The 17,653-nt window shown below is 40.4% G+C and overlaps 1 protein-coding gene across 2 annotated transcripts in view; it reads left to right on the top strand.

Moving 5' to 3' along the window:
* USP3 (ubiquitin specific peptidase 3) overlaps positions 1-17,653 on the top strand; it is a 40,408-nt gene that overhangs the window by 18,187 nt on the left and 4,568 nt on the right. For both annotated transcript variants that reach the window (XM_063169530.1, XM_063169531.1), the window contains exons 4-13: positions 5,876-5,959; positions 7,421-7,502; positions 9,601-9,683; positions 10,231-10,344; positions 11,002-11,115; positions 14,251-14,397; positions 16,240-16,346; positions 16,516-16,596; positions 17,272-17,390; positions 17,536-17,649. In XM_063169530.1, coding sequence (XP_063025600.1) covers positions 5,876-5,959; positions 7,421-7,502; positions 9,601-9,683; positions 10,231-10,344; positions 11,002-11,115; positions 14,251-14,397; positions 16,240-16,346; positions 16,516-16,596; positions 17,272-17,390; positions 17,536-17,649 — 1,045 coding nt within the window. The remainder of the gene's footprint in view (positions 1-5,875; positions 5,960-7,420; positions 7,503-9,600; positions 9,684-10,230; positions 10,345-11,001; positions 11,116-14,250; positions 14,398-16,239; positions 16,347-16,515; positions 16,597-17,271; positions 17,391-17,535; positions 17,650-17,653) is intronic.

Raw genomic sequence — 17,653 nt, 5'->3', positions numbered from 1 at the left:
TATATACTAGAAGGTGAAAACATCAGACACTTGTGCAGTATTATATTACACACATTTTTAGCATTTCATCTTTTGCTTTCCATCTTTTGCTTTGTCTTTTTGGAACACTCTGCTTTTCCATGTGTATTGCAGCACTGTACAGTTACTGGCTATAACTAAACTCTCACATGTCAATTGTCTCAAATGGAGAAGAAACCTTCTGAAATAAGTGCTATGGGGGTAGGAGTTGTTTCTTTTTGCTTTGGGGTATGTGGAGACCCAAACCTCTTAATGGCAAAAGCTGTTTGGTTGGTGTTGCTCCTTCCATCAAGCTGGTGAGCCTTTCACATGTCCTTTATTTGTCAGAATTCAGAAGGTAAACTATTACACTAGTTCCTGTCCTAGAGATCTGAATTTGAGTTGTGTTTGTGCCTGTACTTTCTGTGAGTCTGGGAAAGTGGCTGATCCTGTTGGGAAGCAGCATCAAGTCTCTAACAAGAGTAAGGAAAACAATCAGAAATGTTTCTTTAAACAGCACAGTGGCCTGGGCTGATTCCTTCTGTGGGGTTCTTGGTGTGATATGCACTGTTTAGGGAAACTTAATATTGATGCTGCTAATGTTGCATTCCCCATGGTCCTTGTTCCCAGAGGGCAAAGATTGGGAGTCAGTGGAAAGCTCTGCTTTTTGCCTCAGCATCCTCCATCCTCTTTCCCCTTCAGCAGACCTGTTGACAGGTGCTTCCCCATTTGCAGCTGCTCCATGGTTTCCCATGTGTTGTTACTTGTGCAGTGTGGCAGAGCAGGATTTGAGCAGTGTAAATCTCAGGGAAATCCCTGTTACAGTCTTGTAAAATTACTGGATAGGTGGCTGCTCTAATGGGTATTTTATTCAAATAGTTGGGTGTCTTTTGGGTAGTTCATTAAGGAAAAAAAGTCTGTTTTATGAAGTAGTTTTATGAGAAATGCTTTTGTAGCAAATATTTTTATCCCCTCTAAGTAAAACCCCAGTGATGTGATTTCACCTGAAGAAATTTTGTTCAGAGCAACTAAAAAACTGCTTAGATGGTGGAAGCAGCTGTAGGTATTTAAGCATAGACTAAAGGCTTGAGTAGCTTTGTGATGTAGGGGAATTTTGCGTTGTTTGCATTTTATTTTAATCACTGGCATTTTTATCTGCTCCTGTGTGAATACATGAGAAAACAGACAAGTTTTCCAAGGGGTAAATTTGCACAGGTTACCAGCATTGCAACAGCTATGAGAAGCTGGTTTCACTTTCCCAATCAATGCTGCTAGCAGCTGAGTTCTCTGTTGTGGCTTTTTGTTTTGTTTGAATGATACCCTGTCTTCCAGTCATTCTGAAGGTAATAATCTGTGGAGGAATTTAAGCAGGGTATTTGAAGTGTTTGATTATATCTCCATTATACAAATAGTGTTCTGAACTTGCTGAGGCTTGGTGAGTTAGAGCAGCAAGCCCAAGCACCCTGCTGACCTTATCCCAAACCCTGTGTGGGCATTGCAGAATGCCAGCAGCCAGACTGGGGCTGTGGGATGTGTTACTGACCCCAGCCCTGCACCTGGGGAGCTGTGTGTCTGTGGGAGCACAGAAGGGAAGCAGTTCAGCATGTCATGTCTCTTCTGCTGTACTCGAGGGCTGAGTCATCTGTGGATGAACTGGAACTAATTGTAGCCAGCTTTGCCAGCTTAGCACTCCTGTGCTAATGTGAAGGTGAACAAATTTCAAAAGCAGTTTATCTTTGCTTTCATTTAGGATATTTCAGGTTTTTCCCACATGATAATCAGGGAAAGATACTTGAATTTGTTACTGTGCCCAGTTGAAATGAGCACAGAAGTTTAAAGATGAAACAGAAGGCATCCAGATCAACTTTTCCCCCTTTATTTTGGACAGTACTGTGGAGGCTGCTGCCAGTTAAAGCTAATAGTTGGCTAAATTTGAGACATAATTAGGTATTGTGGGGAGTGAATGGGCTTTCAATAGCTTTGAAAAGCCTATTTGTGAACTGCAGGGTAGACATGAATCCAGTAGGCAGTCCCGAGTTTATGCCATGGTGGTTCTTTTAAGTGAACCTTTATGTAAAGATGAATATTTTATGCTACCAGGGTGGGCTGCCTCAATAATTTGAAAGTCAATAAAATACCATCCTAAGACTTAATTGAATTTTATTTCTACTGTAAAAATAATGTGGATATTTTGATGCAGTGCTGGCTTTTATATTTTTACGTGCAGTTCTGTTTACTGCACAAAGTTGAGCATGATGCTCTTACTCCATTTTTATCTTATGGATCCCAGTTTACTGTGTTCCTTGGCTTGCATGATGGTATCAGTGAACGGGCCTGTATGGGCTTTCTGAGAAGGCAGCATTTGATCCTTTGCCTTCCTTTGGCCATGCCATAACCTGTAATGCAGTCTTTGCAGAGGGTTTTCTTCTTTGCTTGCTCAGTCCTCCTATTCAACTGCAAGAATACCCAGTTTTACCATTGGAAAAGTTGAGAGAATTTGTTGATATTTCGTTACGAGAGTACAGCTCTCTTCTTGATTCTTTGGTTGCTTTTGAGACAAAAGGTGCAATACTGAACACTCAGACTAATTATATTTGAGACCTTAACTGCTGAGAGAGTCCTGAATCCCACTTTTGGAGGTACTCAGCCTTTCAGTTAGTTCTAAAGTACTACACACAAAGAGTTTGCAAGAAGTACAGATCTTTTTTGTCTTCAAACTGTCAGAGGGTGCTTTCTCATTCTGTGTTAGGGTTTTTTTTGTGCATGAGAAGTAAAATGATACATGTAAGAGCCCCACTTTCCTGAAAGAGGACTCTTGTAAATTGGTTTTCTCTGTGCTAGTGCACAGACAGTTGGCACTGAAGAAGAAAGGCTCCCCTGTTGATAGTTGATATATTTGCATAATATGTTTCCTGTGTTCATTTAATCCCAGACACAGTTTGCAGGTCAGATTTCTCATCCATTACCCTCCTTGTTACCCCTTAAAGGGACACAGCTGTGTCAGGGGTGTGTGTGTGCATTCCTGGCTGGTGTAAAAATAACCAACTGTCAAGGACTTAGAAAAAATTCTTTTTTAGTCTCTGTGAAGAGGGTTCTCTTTAAAAAACAAACCAGACTTACTGTGCTGGTGCCATGAGCATTGGAAAATGAGGCTGCTTAGTTCTATTATTTTGCATTCTACAATCAATGAAAATAAGAAGAGTAAAAAGCCTTTTATCCAGACAGTAAAACCTGAGCTCTTTGTTGATTCACATAAGGTGTTGGTATAACTAAGGAAACCTTTTCTTAATTTTTCCTATCCTGTAAAATCTTCAAATCTAGTCAGGGCTTTTAAACACAGCATGAAGTTCTGTCCCTGCTAAGCCCTGTGACAGCAGTGAGCACTCATGTTCCCAGAGCAGTGCATATATTCACTGGCTTAATGCCATTTTAGAAGCAGAGGAGGCTAGGTCTTGGAAGTAGCAGAGGTACTAAAAATAGAGTGTATAGAGGAAAATACTGTGCCAAGCCATATAAGGGACCCTCTGCAAGGTATAGAATTTGTTCTGTGTCGTTGCTGTAGCTACTGTATCCAAAAAAGGTATTTGTTAATTTGCAGTAATCCTGAGGATCATAAATTAAGCAGCTGTTTTGAATGGCAGCTTCACGTATAGGGTGTAATTTCTCAGCAGTTTACCCTTAAGGTGTGTGGGCTTAGCAAATTTAAGTTACTAAAACATTAACTACTTCTAAATCTGTTTACTTTGTTTATCCAAAATAGTTTGGAGATAATGCTGTTATTTCTAGTAGTAGTGCTGAATCCTCAGTGTTGCAAGAGAGGTTTTTAAAAAATCTGTCTACTAAAAAGAGAAATAGAAGATTGTCTTGATTCTAAGTGAAACTTTAAATTACTTTTCCAGTGTTGGAAGGACCCTGACATTTACTGATGTATTTGCTTTTATTCTTCTGTCTTGGGGCATGTACTAAAGTGGTGTGTAAAAATAAGGTTAATGTAATCTTCAGGGCACGGGAGCAATGAAATTATCTTTCAGCAATAAGTTCTCATTGAAGGTTTCAGTGAGCTTGTACCTGCTTCCATCCCCTGTTTTCTCAAGAGTAGCTACTCCAGCTTTAGTGGCAGTGTGGCTGTGCTGGTGCAGCTGCCCCTGCTCAGCAGTCCCACACTGTATTGGCTGCCTGGGCCTGAGAGCTGGCTCCTGTGGGAGTGCCAAATGCAGGAGCACCTCACCAGGTTTTTGTAGGTAGCTGAAAAAGCTGGCAAGGACTACCTAAGATGTGGCTGGAAAATAACCGCATTAACAGACTTCTTCTCCCTCCCAAACTAACTTGGTCTGTGGCCATCTTTAAAAATGTAAAAGAAGAAATACTGGTGATCTTACTAATTTCTAGATCTTGTGTAAGTACCCATAATGTTGTCACAGGCCCCCATCTGGGTAGTAATTAGCATTGACTCCATGATTCCAGAAGGCTGATCAAGCACATTCTTTTACTATACTTATTAAAAAACCCATTGCCCTTACAGACAGTCACGATACAGATGGAGCCAATTGGTCCTTCAATCCAAACACCACCACCACTGGCCAGTTAAGAAACCATCCTTTGGTAAACACATCTCCATAACACATTCCACATGTTCACAACAGCAGGTGCAGCAAGTGAAGATAAGACTTGTTTCTCATTCTTTTCTCTGATCTTCTCTCAGCCTTGCCCAGGACAATGCCTAGGGAAGCTGTGTTTTCTGTCTGTGGCCAGAGAGCTGCTGCCACGCCATAACTGCTGTGTGCAATGTCTTGAGAGGCATCAGGTTAATTTCTCTTCTTAGAGGGAAAAATCAGAGGTACTGAACACACTGATCTGAGGGGCTCCATTCAGTGGCAAGGACCTTTACTTTCTCAACTCTGTAGCCTTTTCAAGAACGTAGAGTTCGTAGTAACACTGGCAATACCTGCAGATTTATGCAGCATAGTGTTGTGAATTCCAGTTGTGCCTGAAGTCAGTAGCTTCCTTGAATTAGGAAGCAAATGTGTATCTGCTCCAGCAGAGGAATAGCCTGAGGTGATGATGATGATGATGTATTTTGCATTTGAGTCACTCTTGTGCCAAAGGAACAGAGACATAGCTACAGTTCTGATATTAAACATATCCAAAGTTAGTTTTCCTCACTTGTTCAGTTGCCTGCCAAAATTTAAAGCTGTAATTTGACACTTCCCAGTATGTACAGAAACTGATGAGTGATTGAATGATATTTGTGGTTAAGCACGAGGTGCAAGTTGCCACAGACTTCTGGACTGACTTTGGAACACTCAAGCAATCTCTTAGTCCATCATCTTCCCTGGTGTTTTTTCAATAGCACAGACTTTTTTTTGTATATATATTTATGTTTACATATATAAACATATATATGTGTTTTTATATATATATTTATGTTTTGTATATATCTGTTCAGCACTTCAGGTTTCAGTGATAACTTACAATGTTAAAATAGTTTAAAAATTAATAAAAGCTTTGTATTCTGTTTACTAGGGGTCAGTTGATCTTTTCTGATGAATCTGTGGATGGACTACGAAGTCTGATTGTCATTACACTGTTTCAGTTTTTGTTGAACTAGAATTCTGCCTTGGGCCAGGCAGTACATCATGCTTTTGATTTATAATAAAGAACTAAAGTAGCAGAAAACCCATGTAATAAGATGGTTCCTGTACCCTCTTCTGCTGGAGGGGGTTTCTTGGAGGGAGCCAAGCCCAGTGTGAGGTGCTGTGCTCCACAGTTCCCATAATCTTTCACTGGATCCCTTTGGTGCTTTCCACACATAGGCTTGTGTGATTTGATCTGCTTCACTGAGGTGCTTTGCATATTCTAAAAACTGTTTTTCTTGCAGTTATCGTTGTGATGATTTTGTAGTCAATGATACCAAGCTGGGCCTGGTACAGAAGGTCAGAGAGCACCTACAGAACTTGGAAAAGTAAGTAGTTTGTTTGCACCCAGACTGCCTTGGGCACACTTGTAATAGTGCATCATTAAGTGGTATTTGTTTCATATGTGTATATGTATCTAATTACATCTGTCTTAATCCTTCTGTGTATCTGACACTGTGTTTAAAAACCTTTTCATCACTGAGAAGCAGAGGTGCAGAACAAATGGGTTTGATTGATCATGATTGTATGTCTTGTTCTGTTGTCAGAGTTTTGTCAAAAAACCAGAATAAGCTTTTTTATCAGAGAAATTCAAGAAGTGCAGGTGGAAGTAGTCTTCATATTAATTGTACAGTTTGATTTGCTAGTAAAAAGATTAGGAAGACTTTTGAACTTGGAACTGCACAGAAGAGACATTTTTCCTTTGTCTCTGTCTGGTGCTGTTCCACTGTAAAGCAGATAATTGATCCTGGGTGGCATATGTGCTGTGGCCAGTCCTAGAGAGCAAAAAGTGCTTGCACAGTTGGCCTGCAAATCTTACCTAATGCCAAGCAGAAATGTGGGTGCATTCAGTGCTTCCATGTACATCAGAATGCCCCTGAGCTCACACAGGACTCCTGCTACGAAATTCCTGTGATCTGGGGAAATCTCTGGATCCTCCCTGAGCTAAGTATATCAATTACTTGTTAGGTTATATTAATATTTTCATTATTTTCCATCCTCTTTTGATGGTCTTGTCAGGTACATTATGAGATGTAAAGATGTGTAAGTATAATGAGAAGTGAATTGGAAACATGCAAGCCATGTAACTTCTTGGGAGATAAAAGATACAGTGCAGGCTTCCATTCTGTGTAATGGTACTTTTTGAATGCTTGGAGGGCATTTTAATAAAAAAGAAAGGAAAAGGAAAAAACCTACCAATCAAACCTTGAAACAAGCTATGATTACAGCATCAAATTAAAGAGAAGTCATCAACTGCTTTAATTGAGGGGTCATTAATTTCCATTGATGTGCAAAAGACTAAGCAATTATTTTTGTAACTTAGTATTACAAATGTTAGAACTTCATGTATTTTTCTTTAAGTAAGAGACGTCACTTATAATACACAAGTACTAACATTCCACATATTCTTGATTTTTGGTAACTTAATTTTGTTGTGATTTTTTTTAAGTGGTATTTTTAAAGGCTTAGATGATTTTCCTGACAGAAGAACTTAATTTCTTTGACCTAGGAGAAGGATGAGTATTTTAGATGACAAGTAGCTGCTACTAAGGCCACTCTTGAAGGCACACATCCCTGAGCAGAACACCCTTCATAAACTTACTGATGGGCTGTGCCCTGAGAGAGGTGCAGCCAATTTCATACTGCAGCAATGGGGAGCCTGTTTGCTGTCAGTGACAACTGGTGACAGATGGAATCACTTTGTTAAACATGAGTTGATTTTCTCTGGTCCATTCCACACAATACATTGTTTTTCTGGTAAATAACCATTTATAATTGTTTTCCAACAGTTCGGCCTTTACATCAGACAGACATAGGAAAAGAAAACTATTGGAAAACTCATCTCTGAACAGCAAGTTATTGAAAGTAAATGTAAGTACAACAGATCTGGTACAGTGAGTTAAAAGGGTTTTTGTAAACCTGCTGAGGTTTATGGTTGGCCTAGACCCAAATTGTTCTTGGTGCTCTTTAGCATCTTCTGACCACACACCTGAGAAGCCCTTTCACACAGAAACATGGCTGATGCTCTGCTGCATTTCTGCTGATGTAGACTGAGCCTTCCTGGCCTTTAGAAGGGTTTCATGTCAAGACAGAGCTTTGGTTTTCTGAGCAAATAAGGAGCTTTTGTCGTTTTCTGGTTTTTTTGGTTTTTATTGTCCCAGGTGCAGAAGGCAAAGGAGGAGGTACATTCTTGAGGGAGGCTAAAGAGTAATTGTTAGGAAAAAGTAAAAAATGTTACCAGTTTTTTTAAAGAGCTCAGAAAACTTGGTTTCAAGAGGAGCTCTGGACTGTTTTTAAGCTTTTCTTCTCCTGATTTCATCTTCCTGCAATTTTAACTTCAGATCTGCAGATAGCACCCAGGAGAGGAGGATCCAGCCCTGGCTAGATGGCCGAAGGGCTGCATCATTTCTTCCAAACAAAGAATGTCGCAAGTCAAATGTCTCTTTTGTGCAGATTGGATTACAGGAGTTTTCATAATTCCTTCCAGAATTTGAGGATGGAGAGGGGAGATACTGACCCAGCTGTATTCAACTGGTTCATTTTCACCCTTGGGAAAATGGGGGAGAGATGGAGCAGGGCTTTTGGGCTGTGGGACAGCAGTGTCACCAAAAGCAGCTGGAGCAGCAGCTCCTTCAGCCATAGGAGCAACTGCCCAAGGGGATCCTGGGGTGGAGCAAAGCAGTTGGTTGCTGTTGGCAAAGTCTGGAGGGGTTTAGTTACTTTAAAAGATGCACTGGTTGTCTGAATGTGCTGTCTGCACTTCCTGCACTGTCCCAATCTTGCAGAGATTGAGGAAGCCTAGGAGAAATAGTGGGGCTTTCTTGCTATGGCATCATTTCTGTTTGGAAAACTGAAAGCCAGTAAAAACAAAAAAAAAAACTCCAGGCAACGTTTAGATAAGGACAAGACAGACTTAGAAAGCTTGAACTAAATGCTTATTTTATTCTTCCTACTCTTTGCTGTTTTGTCAGTTTTATTAATACTTCAGTATTGCCTCTAACAACAGATTCTTTTTTATTGTTGGCTTATTGGAGCTTATCTTGAACTGCAGGGGCAATGCTGCATCAGTGCTGTGCTGTAGCACTTGGGGCAAGAGAGAAAAGAATGTGCTCAGGACGCTGTGGTGTTTGCACTTTGAGACACTAAAAGATTTTAAAAGCCCAGCTTTTAAATTCTGTTAGAATAATGAAGAAAGCCCAGAAATTTGATGATCTTCCAGTGTGTTATTTTGTGGACAGTGGAAAGTGTCCAAATGTTGCAGATTCTAGAATCAGATATGCAGTGTTGTCCACATTTTTCTTCCCTTTCCTCCCCACCCACCCTGGAGATAATTTGGTGAAAAGCAGGCACATCTGTGGGTTCATTGTTCTAGGCTGTAAATGATGTGTATTTTGCTTCTCTTTTTTCCTCTTATTTGCACAGTCTAACTTGACTATTTATTTCCCAAATAAATGCTGTTGTCTTGTCTTTCAAAAACCCTTCTGGCCACCACAGAGTCCCACTGAGACTCACACTGGTGACTTAAAAACAACCTGGAGGTGGCCATACTGTGCATATTAGACATGGGAAAACATGGATGAGGATTGGTACTTTAATTTTTCAAAGGCACTGTAGGAAATTGCTGTCCAGTTCTCACTGAGCACTATTGGAGTGTGAATATGTAACATACACACACACACAAATCCTTGGCAATAAGAGCCTGTGATTAACTGTATTGTCCTATTCTAGATTTATTTGCACAGGTAGTATGGTTTTCTCTTGACAGGAATGAGTAAGAAAGAGTTTTCATGTCAAGATGGAGCTTCAGGGCAGTTTAAGCTGCTGCTGAGGGGTTGCTTTAGCCTTGCAGCTGCACTCAGTGTAGTTGTTATTGTTCAGATCTGTGCTTGATCCAGCAGTGCTGGCTGTGCAGGAGGGAAGTGGTGGAGCAGTGATAAATGTTTCTGTAACCTAACTGTTCTCATTCTAGGGAAGCACCACTGCCCTTTGTGCCACAGGCCTTCGGAACCTGGGGAACACTTGTTTCATGAATGCAATCCTTCAGTCACTCAGGTACCTTCCCCAGCTCTCCCACCACTCTCAGGGGGCTTGTGTGCTGTACATTGGGCAGGTGAATTTGGCATGTTCCCACTGGACAGAGGTGTATCTGAATTTGCAGGAGTGGGTGTGCATGGGTTGATGAAGTTGTGTTTCATGGTGTGAGGCACATCCTGTGGTACACATTCCAGAGGGAACGTGCCGTGTCCCTGGCAGACCAGGAGAGTGCCGAGCTGGTAAAATAAGTTAGCTTCCTCAGCAAATGCAAGTCTGGGTTGTTAGGAAATGATAGCTCAGTCTGGCAGGGCATCTCTTGGTCAAAGCAGAGCCAAAATGTAATTATTTTAGGAAGCTGGGATGACAGTGATATTTGCAGATCTGTGCAGCTACTGACAGAAGGTATTTGTTGTATGTTTCTTGTCTCTTGAACTGTTTGCGATTGCCATCCTGTATCACTGCATGAGGTGGTGTTTATGCATTTCAAAGAACAAGCTCCAGAATACATAATATTATCCTTTTTCTCTGCCCTTTAAGGATTTCTTTCTTATTTCATTTTTTATAGTAACATTCAGCAGTTTTGCTGTTACTTCAAAGAGTTGCCTGCAGTGGAGCTGAGGAATGGGAAGACGGCAGGGCGGCGAACTTACCACACCAGGAGCCAGGGGGATAACAATGTGTAAGCTGTGTGTGCCTTGTGAGCTCTTAGCTGTGCAGGAAACAGCAGGTTTGGGCTGCTGGGGCCACTGGACACTTTTGATCTTGCACAATTCACAGGGGACAAGGGCACAGAAAATAGTTGTCTACAAAGAAAGAAACTCGTATCACTTGCAGCTTGCTGTTACAGGTCTGATGCTGCAGGGAGAGGCAGTCAGGTACCTCAGGTAGTGCTGGACTGTGACATGTTAAATCATGTTAAGAGTCCTCTTGATATGTGCTGCAGACATTATGCTCCTGACTTCCAGCTAAAATAGGGTAATGAGGATGTGACTGCAAGTCAACCTACTGTGACTGCTACTACAGAAAGTTCAGGAGTAAGTGATTGATGATCTGTAGGTTGCTTGAGCAAGTGTTAAAAGGATGTGAGCAGAGTCTGCACTAAAATGCCAAACAGTGCATCCTGAACATCTGAAATATAATTTTCCAAATCTGTATGCCTTCAACAATTGTGGGTAGGATTTTGGACATAAAATCTTTGAAGCTACTGGAAAGGATATTTACCCAGTTGTTACAGTCTTAACCCAGCTAATGTCTGATACTTGTACCATTGAACAAGTAAACCTCTAAGGGTTGTAAACAAATGTACATTAAACACCAGCTCTTACTTTCTTTACAGTTCACTTGTGGAAGAATTCAGAAAGACACTCTGTGCTTTATGGCAAGGAAGCCAAACTGCATTTAGTCCGGAGTCTTTATTTTATGTTGTTTGGAAAATAATGCCAAATTTTAGGTAAGTTTTTAAAAAAATAACAGTATTCTTGATTGCAACCAAATATTACTGGTGTCCTACTCTAAAATTGACTGCATCCATAGGATGCACTCTGTAGCTTTCCATATCCCTACAGATGTGCTTTGAAAAGGATCTTTGCTTTGATCAACAGTTTTCTGTTCATCAGCAGTGCTTGCTTTTTCCTTCTGCCCTTCTGCCACATGTAGCAGTTTCAGAGAGAATAAGATCTCACAGGAGAAACAGTGGTAGTTGTACCTTTGAGCCAGTGCTCCAGAGGAATCAAGCTATTGACTGGTTGGTAAGTGCCAAGTGCAGGGTGTTGAGTGAACCCAGGCTTGGCTGCAGTAAGAAAATGATGTAGTCAGATTGATAGATACAGCACCTACAGATCTGAATGCAAACATACTGGCTGAAACTTCCTTGATTCTCTCAAAATACAGTAGTCACCAGCTGGACATGATATAAGGACTAGAAGAGAAAGATTCTGTGCCTAATAAGCATTTTGGGCCCATACTTCCAGAACAGACGATAAAGTGGTAAAGGAGGTTACCCAAGTAAAGCCAAGTATCGTTCCTCTGGGAGGTCTCCCTGTCCTGACCCCTGAACCTCTTTCAAAGGAACACTGAAACCTGTTAGGATATATTGTGATGAAGGTAAGTTGCTGTTGTAGTTTATCATAGTTTGGTTTTTAGTTAAGGAAAAAATCCACCAACTATGGAAGTAATTCCCTATAAAAACCTTAACAGCTTCCTTTGGACCCAACAAAACCACTCAACTAGCTAATTTTAAATATTGACACCCTGTTAAACCACTTAAAAAAGTGAAATATGCCTCTGAAATCACCCATTAACAACATAATCCCAATTCAGAAGCACAGAAACAGCTGAAAGCAATGCTGTGAGCCTCTGTGGCCACTGCCTGGCAGAAACCATGTGACCAACAAGAAAAAGCCATTTCCTAATGCAAAGCCCAAATAAAATTAACTCATTCAGTGCTATAAAATTCCATTTGAAAACAAAGAAACCTGCCAGCGCCACTTCTACCAAATAAAAAAAAAAAAAAAAAGAAAATTTAAAGCACATAAAAAGAACAACATAAAGAAACCAACAATGATAAGAAAAAAGAGCCAAAGCCCAAATGAGGAAAAAAAAAGCCTTAATCTTAAGTTAAAATTCTCTTTTAAAGCTATGATGGAGATATAATTAATACATCAGACTCTTTTTCCCTATAACTCATGAAATGCCTTGGAGAGATGTAGTGTTGTAACCACAGCCATGAGCAGGAGCACCAATACTAATGCAAGCAGATGTTGAAGTAGCTGTAATTTGATGAAAAGTTTAGAGAGTAATTAAAAAAATGAAAAACCTTGCCCCAGGGATAGAAGAAGAGACCTCTATTTCTCAAAAATAAAGAAAATTTTTGTCTCTGTACTAGAACAGCTTATCCTTAAAATTGCACCCCAATGAACTGAAATGACCCATGGTAGTAGTTGTGAAAAATCTACCAAATGTAAGAGAGACTTTACAATTGTAAATTTCCAGGTGGCTGCTATTAGTGAAAATTAAAACCATGAAAGAACTGTTTCTTGTGAAAAAATCTCCATGACATGGCAAGAAAGACTCCTCTCCCTAAGTAAACTGGAGAAAGATTATTTTGAAAGTAATAAACTGATTGAAAATACCACATTTTGTCTCTTAACATTGTCAGAGAGAAAAGAAAGAAGAGTTGGAGGGAGGAGAAGTGTTGTGAAGGTTTATTCTGATTTCTTAATATTTTTCTTTTAGTTTGGTTAATAAAGATTTCTTTATGCCCTTTAAAGTTTTGAGTCTGCTTTGCTCTCCTCCTAATCCTTATCTTGCAGCAAAAAAAATGAATAAATAATTCTAATGAGTACATTGGCATTTGGCCAGTGCTAAACCCACCACATTAATTGGTGCATTAACTGAAAAACTCAGATTAGTGAACCAAAACCACTGCAATTGCTCCATGTTCTCACATAATAAAGATGTTCTCTTACCTGTTATATCTCTAGCACTGCTGAAAAGATGCTGTGAATACATCTGTTCAATGAATTACCCAAACAACACAAATCTGTTTATTCTGTTCTTCATACAGTTAGTTATCTTTCATTTAGCTTCTGAGAATCAAGGAAGTTTAATGCCAGCAATTTTAACAAACATATAATTACTTTGCAACTTTGGGACAGTAAGTCCTGCCTTGGCTGTGCAGACTGTGGCCTGTTGAAGCACAGCAGTGTTTCTGGGTGCTGGGTTTTCTATGTAAAAGGTAGGCAGTGCTGCCCATGTGTCTGTATACAGGCTCCCTGATTTATTTTAAAGCTGCTGGTTTGGAAGAAAGCATTACTGTAATCCTACAAGGTGAACATTTTTGGTTTTGTTCTGTTATCTCTTAGCAATACTCTCACTGGACACATCTGTGTTCCTCACTAAGCAAATCAGCCTCACATGGCATATTTCTGTTGCAGTGAGTCTGTTAGCACTTCTCTCCCCTTCTGGGTACTCTGCCATGAATCTTACAGGATTTTTCCCTCTCCTGAGCACTCACATTTATAAACCCATTTATATTTCTCTCCCAGACATTCCTACCTGACAGTTATTGCCAGCACTTAGGCGGGGTAGTGAGGTGGAAAGGGGGAGGCCTGATAAAGCAGCTTATGAGAAAGGACAGGAGGTGGAGGGAAAGCCAGCTCTGGCTATGTAGGGATTTCTGTAGCTTGGGCCCACAATGACTTGCACATACTCAGGTCAGTGTTGCACAAAGCTTTCAGTGTTTCACTACCTATCTTGTCATGCTTCGTCTCAGTGTGCAGCTTAATGGCAAGTGAACAGCAGCTGTTTGTTGAATTTGATGCATGATTCAGCTTAAATAACTTAAAGGCATGTTTTACCCTGATGGCTTCTCTGTTCTTTTTGGTAAGGTTTCTTAGTGATGAAATAATAATGGTGATTGAGCAACATTGCTGCTGATGGCACAGCACATGTGAGACTGGAGCCAAGCACATATGGAAAGTCTGTTTAGTAGGATTAAAGAAGCAAAGGTTTTATTCCTGTGGCCCTGGTGCTTGCTGTGTGTTGCCTCTAAAGCAATTTTGTTATTGTTTCCTTTTCTCTTCAGGGGATACCAGCAGCAGGATGCCCACGAGTTCATGCGTTACCTTTTGGACCATCTACACCTGGAACTCCAGGGTGGCTTCAACGGTGTTTCACGTTCAGTCATCTTGCAAGAAAATTCTAACCTGTCTGGAAGCAACAAATGTTGCATGTAAGAAGTGGTTTTTAATTTCTTCAAAGCCTTCATGGCTTTGCATGGGTCTGCATGTGATGGCTCTGGAATTTCAGTGTTCCTTGTTTTAAGTTTTCTTCAGTGCTTCTGACTTTAGGCAGTACAAAACTGTAGGTTCTGAAGATTCTGTACAATCTGTGTCCTTTCAAAAGGAAGTGTCTTAGATCAGCAGTTTTCATAGGTGTGAGTGAGCATACAGGCTAAGTTGTAAAGACATTTTAATTCCTAAGTCTTTCAGAAATAAAAAACTGTATTTTCTATAGCCCACAGAATTCTTTCTTCTCCCCAGACAATATAATTTTCTTAGAGTGATAGATAGCCTCTATGCTGCAGGAGCAAAAACAATGGCCAGTGATTTTGACGTTTAAATTGTGAGTAGACCTCCTGGATAAATGACTGAGTAGTGCAGTTATTGCTTGCAGTCAGTTTTCTAGCAGATGATCTCATGTATCACTTCACAGTTATAGTTGGTGCTTTGTTTTGTGCATAATTTTGGTTTTCATGCTACTGTGTACCTTGAAACAGGTGTAATTTGGGTGTTTGACTCCTCTTTCTGTATTTCTCAAAATACTGTTTTTTCTGTCGTTTTTCCTAGCTGTGTTTTCTCTTAGATTGAAACTCACACAAGAGACAAAACTTATTTTGCTTCATGAAGGAAAGATGTCAGATTAGCCTGCACATTTGGTCCCTAAGTCCTTAATTCCCTACAGAAAACTAGAGTTTGAGTTTTTCCTTCTGTACTCATTAGGACAGAGTAAGCGGGCCTGAGATGCAGGGTTTTATAGATGCTTTATTAGGGAAAGCCTAAGAAAATTCAAACTCTGCTCTTTACTGCATTTATGTCGTGTTGCTGATGCTTTAAAATCCCCCAGAAGAATCTTAAAATGTTTGTAGGATTGACATATATTTGAAATCTAAACTGATTTTGTTTTGTCAGTATTTTGGATGTCAAAATCCCAGGAGAATTTAACCTTTGTTCACCTATCTAATGTAAATTTGTCTTGAGAAAGGCTATTCAATGGGGTAGGCTGCCCTTCTTGTGAGGGCACTTTAATGCTTCCAGTGAAGTAACAAACAGGCTGTGAATGCTCTCTTCTTGTGCACCAGTCCCTGTGAGCAGCTATTTCCTCTTGCTCAGGAAGCGTTGAGATGAGCTGGAAAGATGTAGGTGGAGTGCAGGCAAGGAACACAGGTTTCTGCAAGCCTTAGTAGTGTATAATAACATAACTTAAAATTCGTGTGTTTTTTAAATTGGACTGTGAGAAGCAGGCCCATTACATAATCTGCTGAAAAATTCAGTAGGAGAGTAATGAAAGATTAGAGAACAATGCTGATCTTGCACATTGTTTATCATGTCTTAATGCAACTTAAGCTGCTGTTGGCAGTGAAGTGCAGAAATGTGCTCAAAGAAGTCAAAAGCACATGTAAGAAGGGGTGTAGAGTTAAAACAAAAATATGCTTGACCTACCAAAGAAGAAAGAATTTTTGTTTCAGAGGAAGTCTTAATTACAGGGTTAAAATCCTGGACCTGTGTGAGCATCCAGTACAGCTCGACTATAGAAATATGCACAGCACTTTCAGTCTGAGCATGTGCTTAGAGCCCCCCAGGTCACCCTTTCTTTAGGTGCAGGATAAAGCAGTGTAGGCACTACATTCATGTGATGTGCCCCTGGGCAGCTGCAGTGCCCATTCTGCCTGGAGCACCCAGTCCCTGTTTCATTGGCTCAACAGCAGGAGGTGTGAGCACCAAACATGGGACAGTGCTGGGGATTCAGCTCAGGCTTTCTGGGTGACTGTACTTCTCTGATGTGGTTTGTCTAGAAATGGAGCATCTACTGTTGTCACTGCCATTTTTGGAGGCATTCTTCAAAATGAAGTCAACTGCCTAATATGTGGGACTGAATCTAGAAAGTTTGACCCATTCCTAGGTAAGATGCTGCCTCTTGTATTCCAAATACCGTGTGACTTAGAGCAGAAAATTAAATCTGAAGCTTGATATATTTAGATGTCACATGACAAACCCAGCGTGTCAGCCTGAAAAGACCAGGCATTGCTCTGTTCAGCCCTAATTCTGTTTTCAAATCATTGCTTTTCTAGACCTTTCGCTAGATATTCCAAGTCAGTTCAGAAATAAACGTACTAAAAACCAAGAGGGTGGACCAATGTGCACGCTACGAGGTAAGAGTGCCTGGCTAATGAAATCATAGCAGGCCCAAGAGGATTTTCTTTCTAATCAGAGCATTTCCAAGGTAGTTCACTCCCCCCAGACACTGATCTGTAGTGTTGCCTGTGGGTGTTCTCTGGGGCTCTGTCCTCGGACACATCTGCCCATGCCCACAGTGAGGGTGGCTCTTGGGGATTCTGCATTTAAACCACATCAATGCAGTCCTGCAGGTTGGGCAGCAGTACTGTTACTGACTTTGGTTTTTACAGGATGTTAGTTTTTTACAGATGTGTGAATAGACTTGCTGAAAATCATGAAATATTCAACAAAACCCTGTTGTTGTATCTGTTCATTTTGTATCTAAAGCCAAACAGGTTTTAAAAGTTGACTATTCTATGTTAGAAAATAATTTATCTTTGTTTGAAAGCAGGTTTTTTCTAAACATTAGATGGAATCTTGTTGGAAGATGGAGATTTTGGGAATGCATGTTTGTTTCTTTCAAACTCTAGCTGCTTTCAGGAATAGGGAAGGTTGCATGTTACAACACTTTATTGTATTAAACATTATACAGTTTTTTTGCTGCTCAGATGGATATAACTAGAATGGTTGCAGCAGATGAGCACACCTATATTGCTGTATTTGTTGTATTTCATGTTACAAAAACCACTTGATGTATCTGCTTTTTCTAGATTGTCTTCGCAGTTTTACAGACCTGGAAGAACTTGATGAGACAGAGCTGTACATGTGCCACAAATGCAAAAAGAAACAGAAGTCCACCAAAAAATTCTGGATTCAGAAATTACCAAAGGTTTGTATAAGCATGAGAAATTACAGTGTGACAAAATGTCACAGGAAATAATGGTTCAACCAAGACCTCTTCCTCCCCGCTGCAGTGTCTGGAATGGAGTTCAGCCCCCTCCTCTAACACACCTTTTATAACTGTCCCCCTGCAGGTGCTATGCTTACACTTGAAACGCTTTCACTGGACAGCATATCTGAGGAACAAGGTTGATACATATGTTGAGTTTCCCTTGCGAGGCCTAGACATGAAATGCTACTTGTTAGAGGTAA

Source organism: Melospiza melodia, chromosome 15, assembly GCF_035770615.1.
Source record: "Melospiza melodia melodia isolate bMelMel2 chromosome 15, bMelMel2.pri, whole genome shotgun sequence".
Lineage (NCBI taxonomy): Eukaryota > Metazoa > Chordata > Aves > Passeriformes > Passerellidae > Melospiza > Melospiza melodia.
The sequence above is the reverse complement of the archived record's forward strand: the minus strand, read 5'-3'. Positions and strand labels throughout refer to the sequence as shown.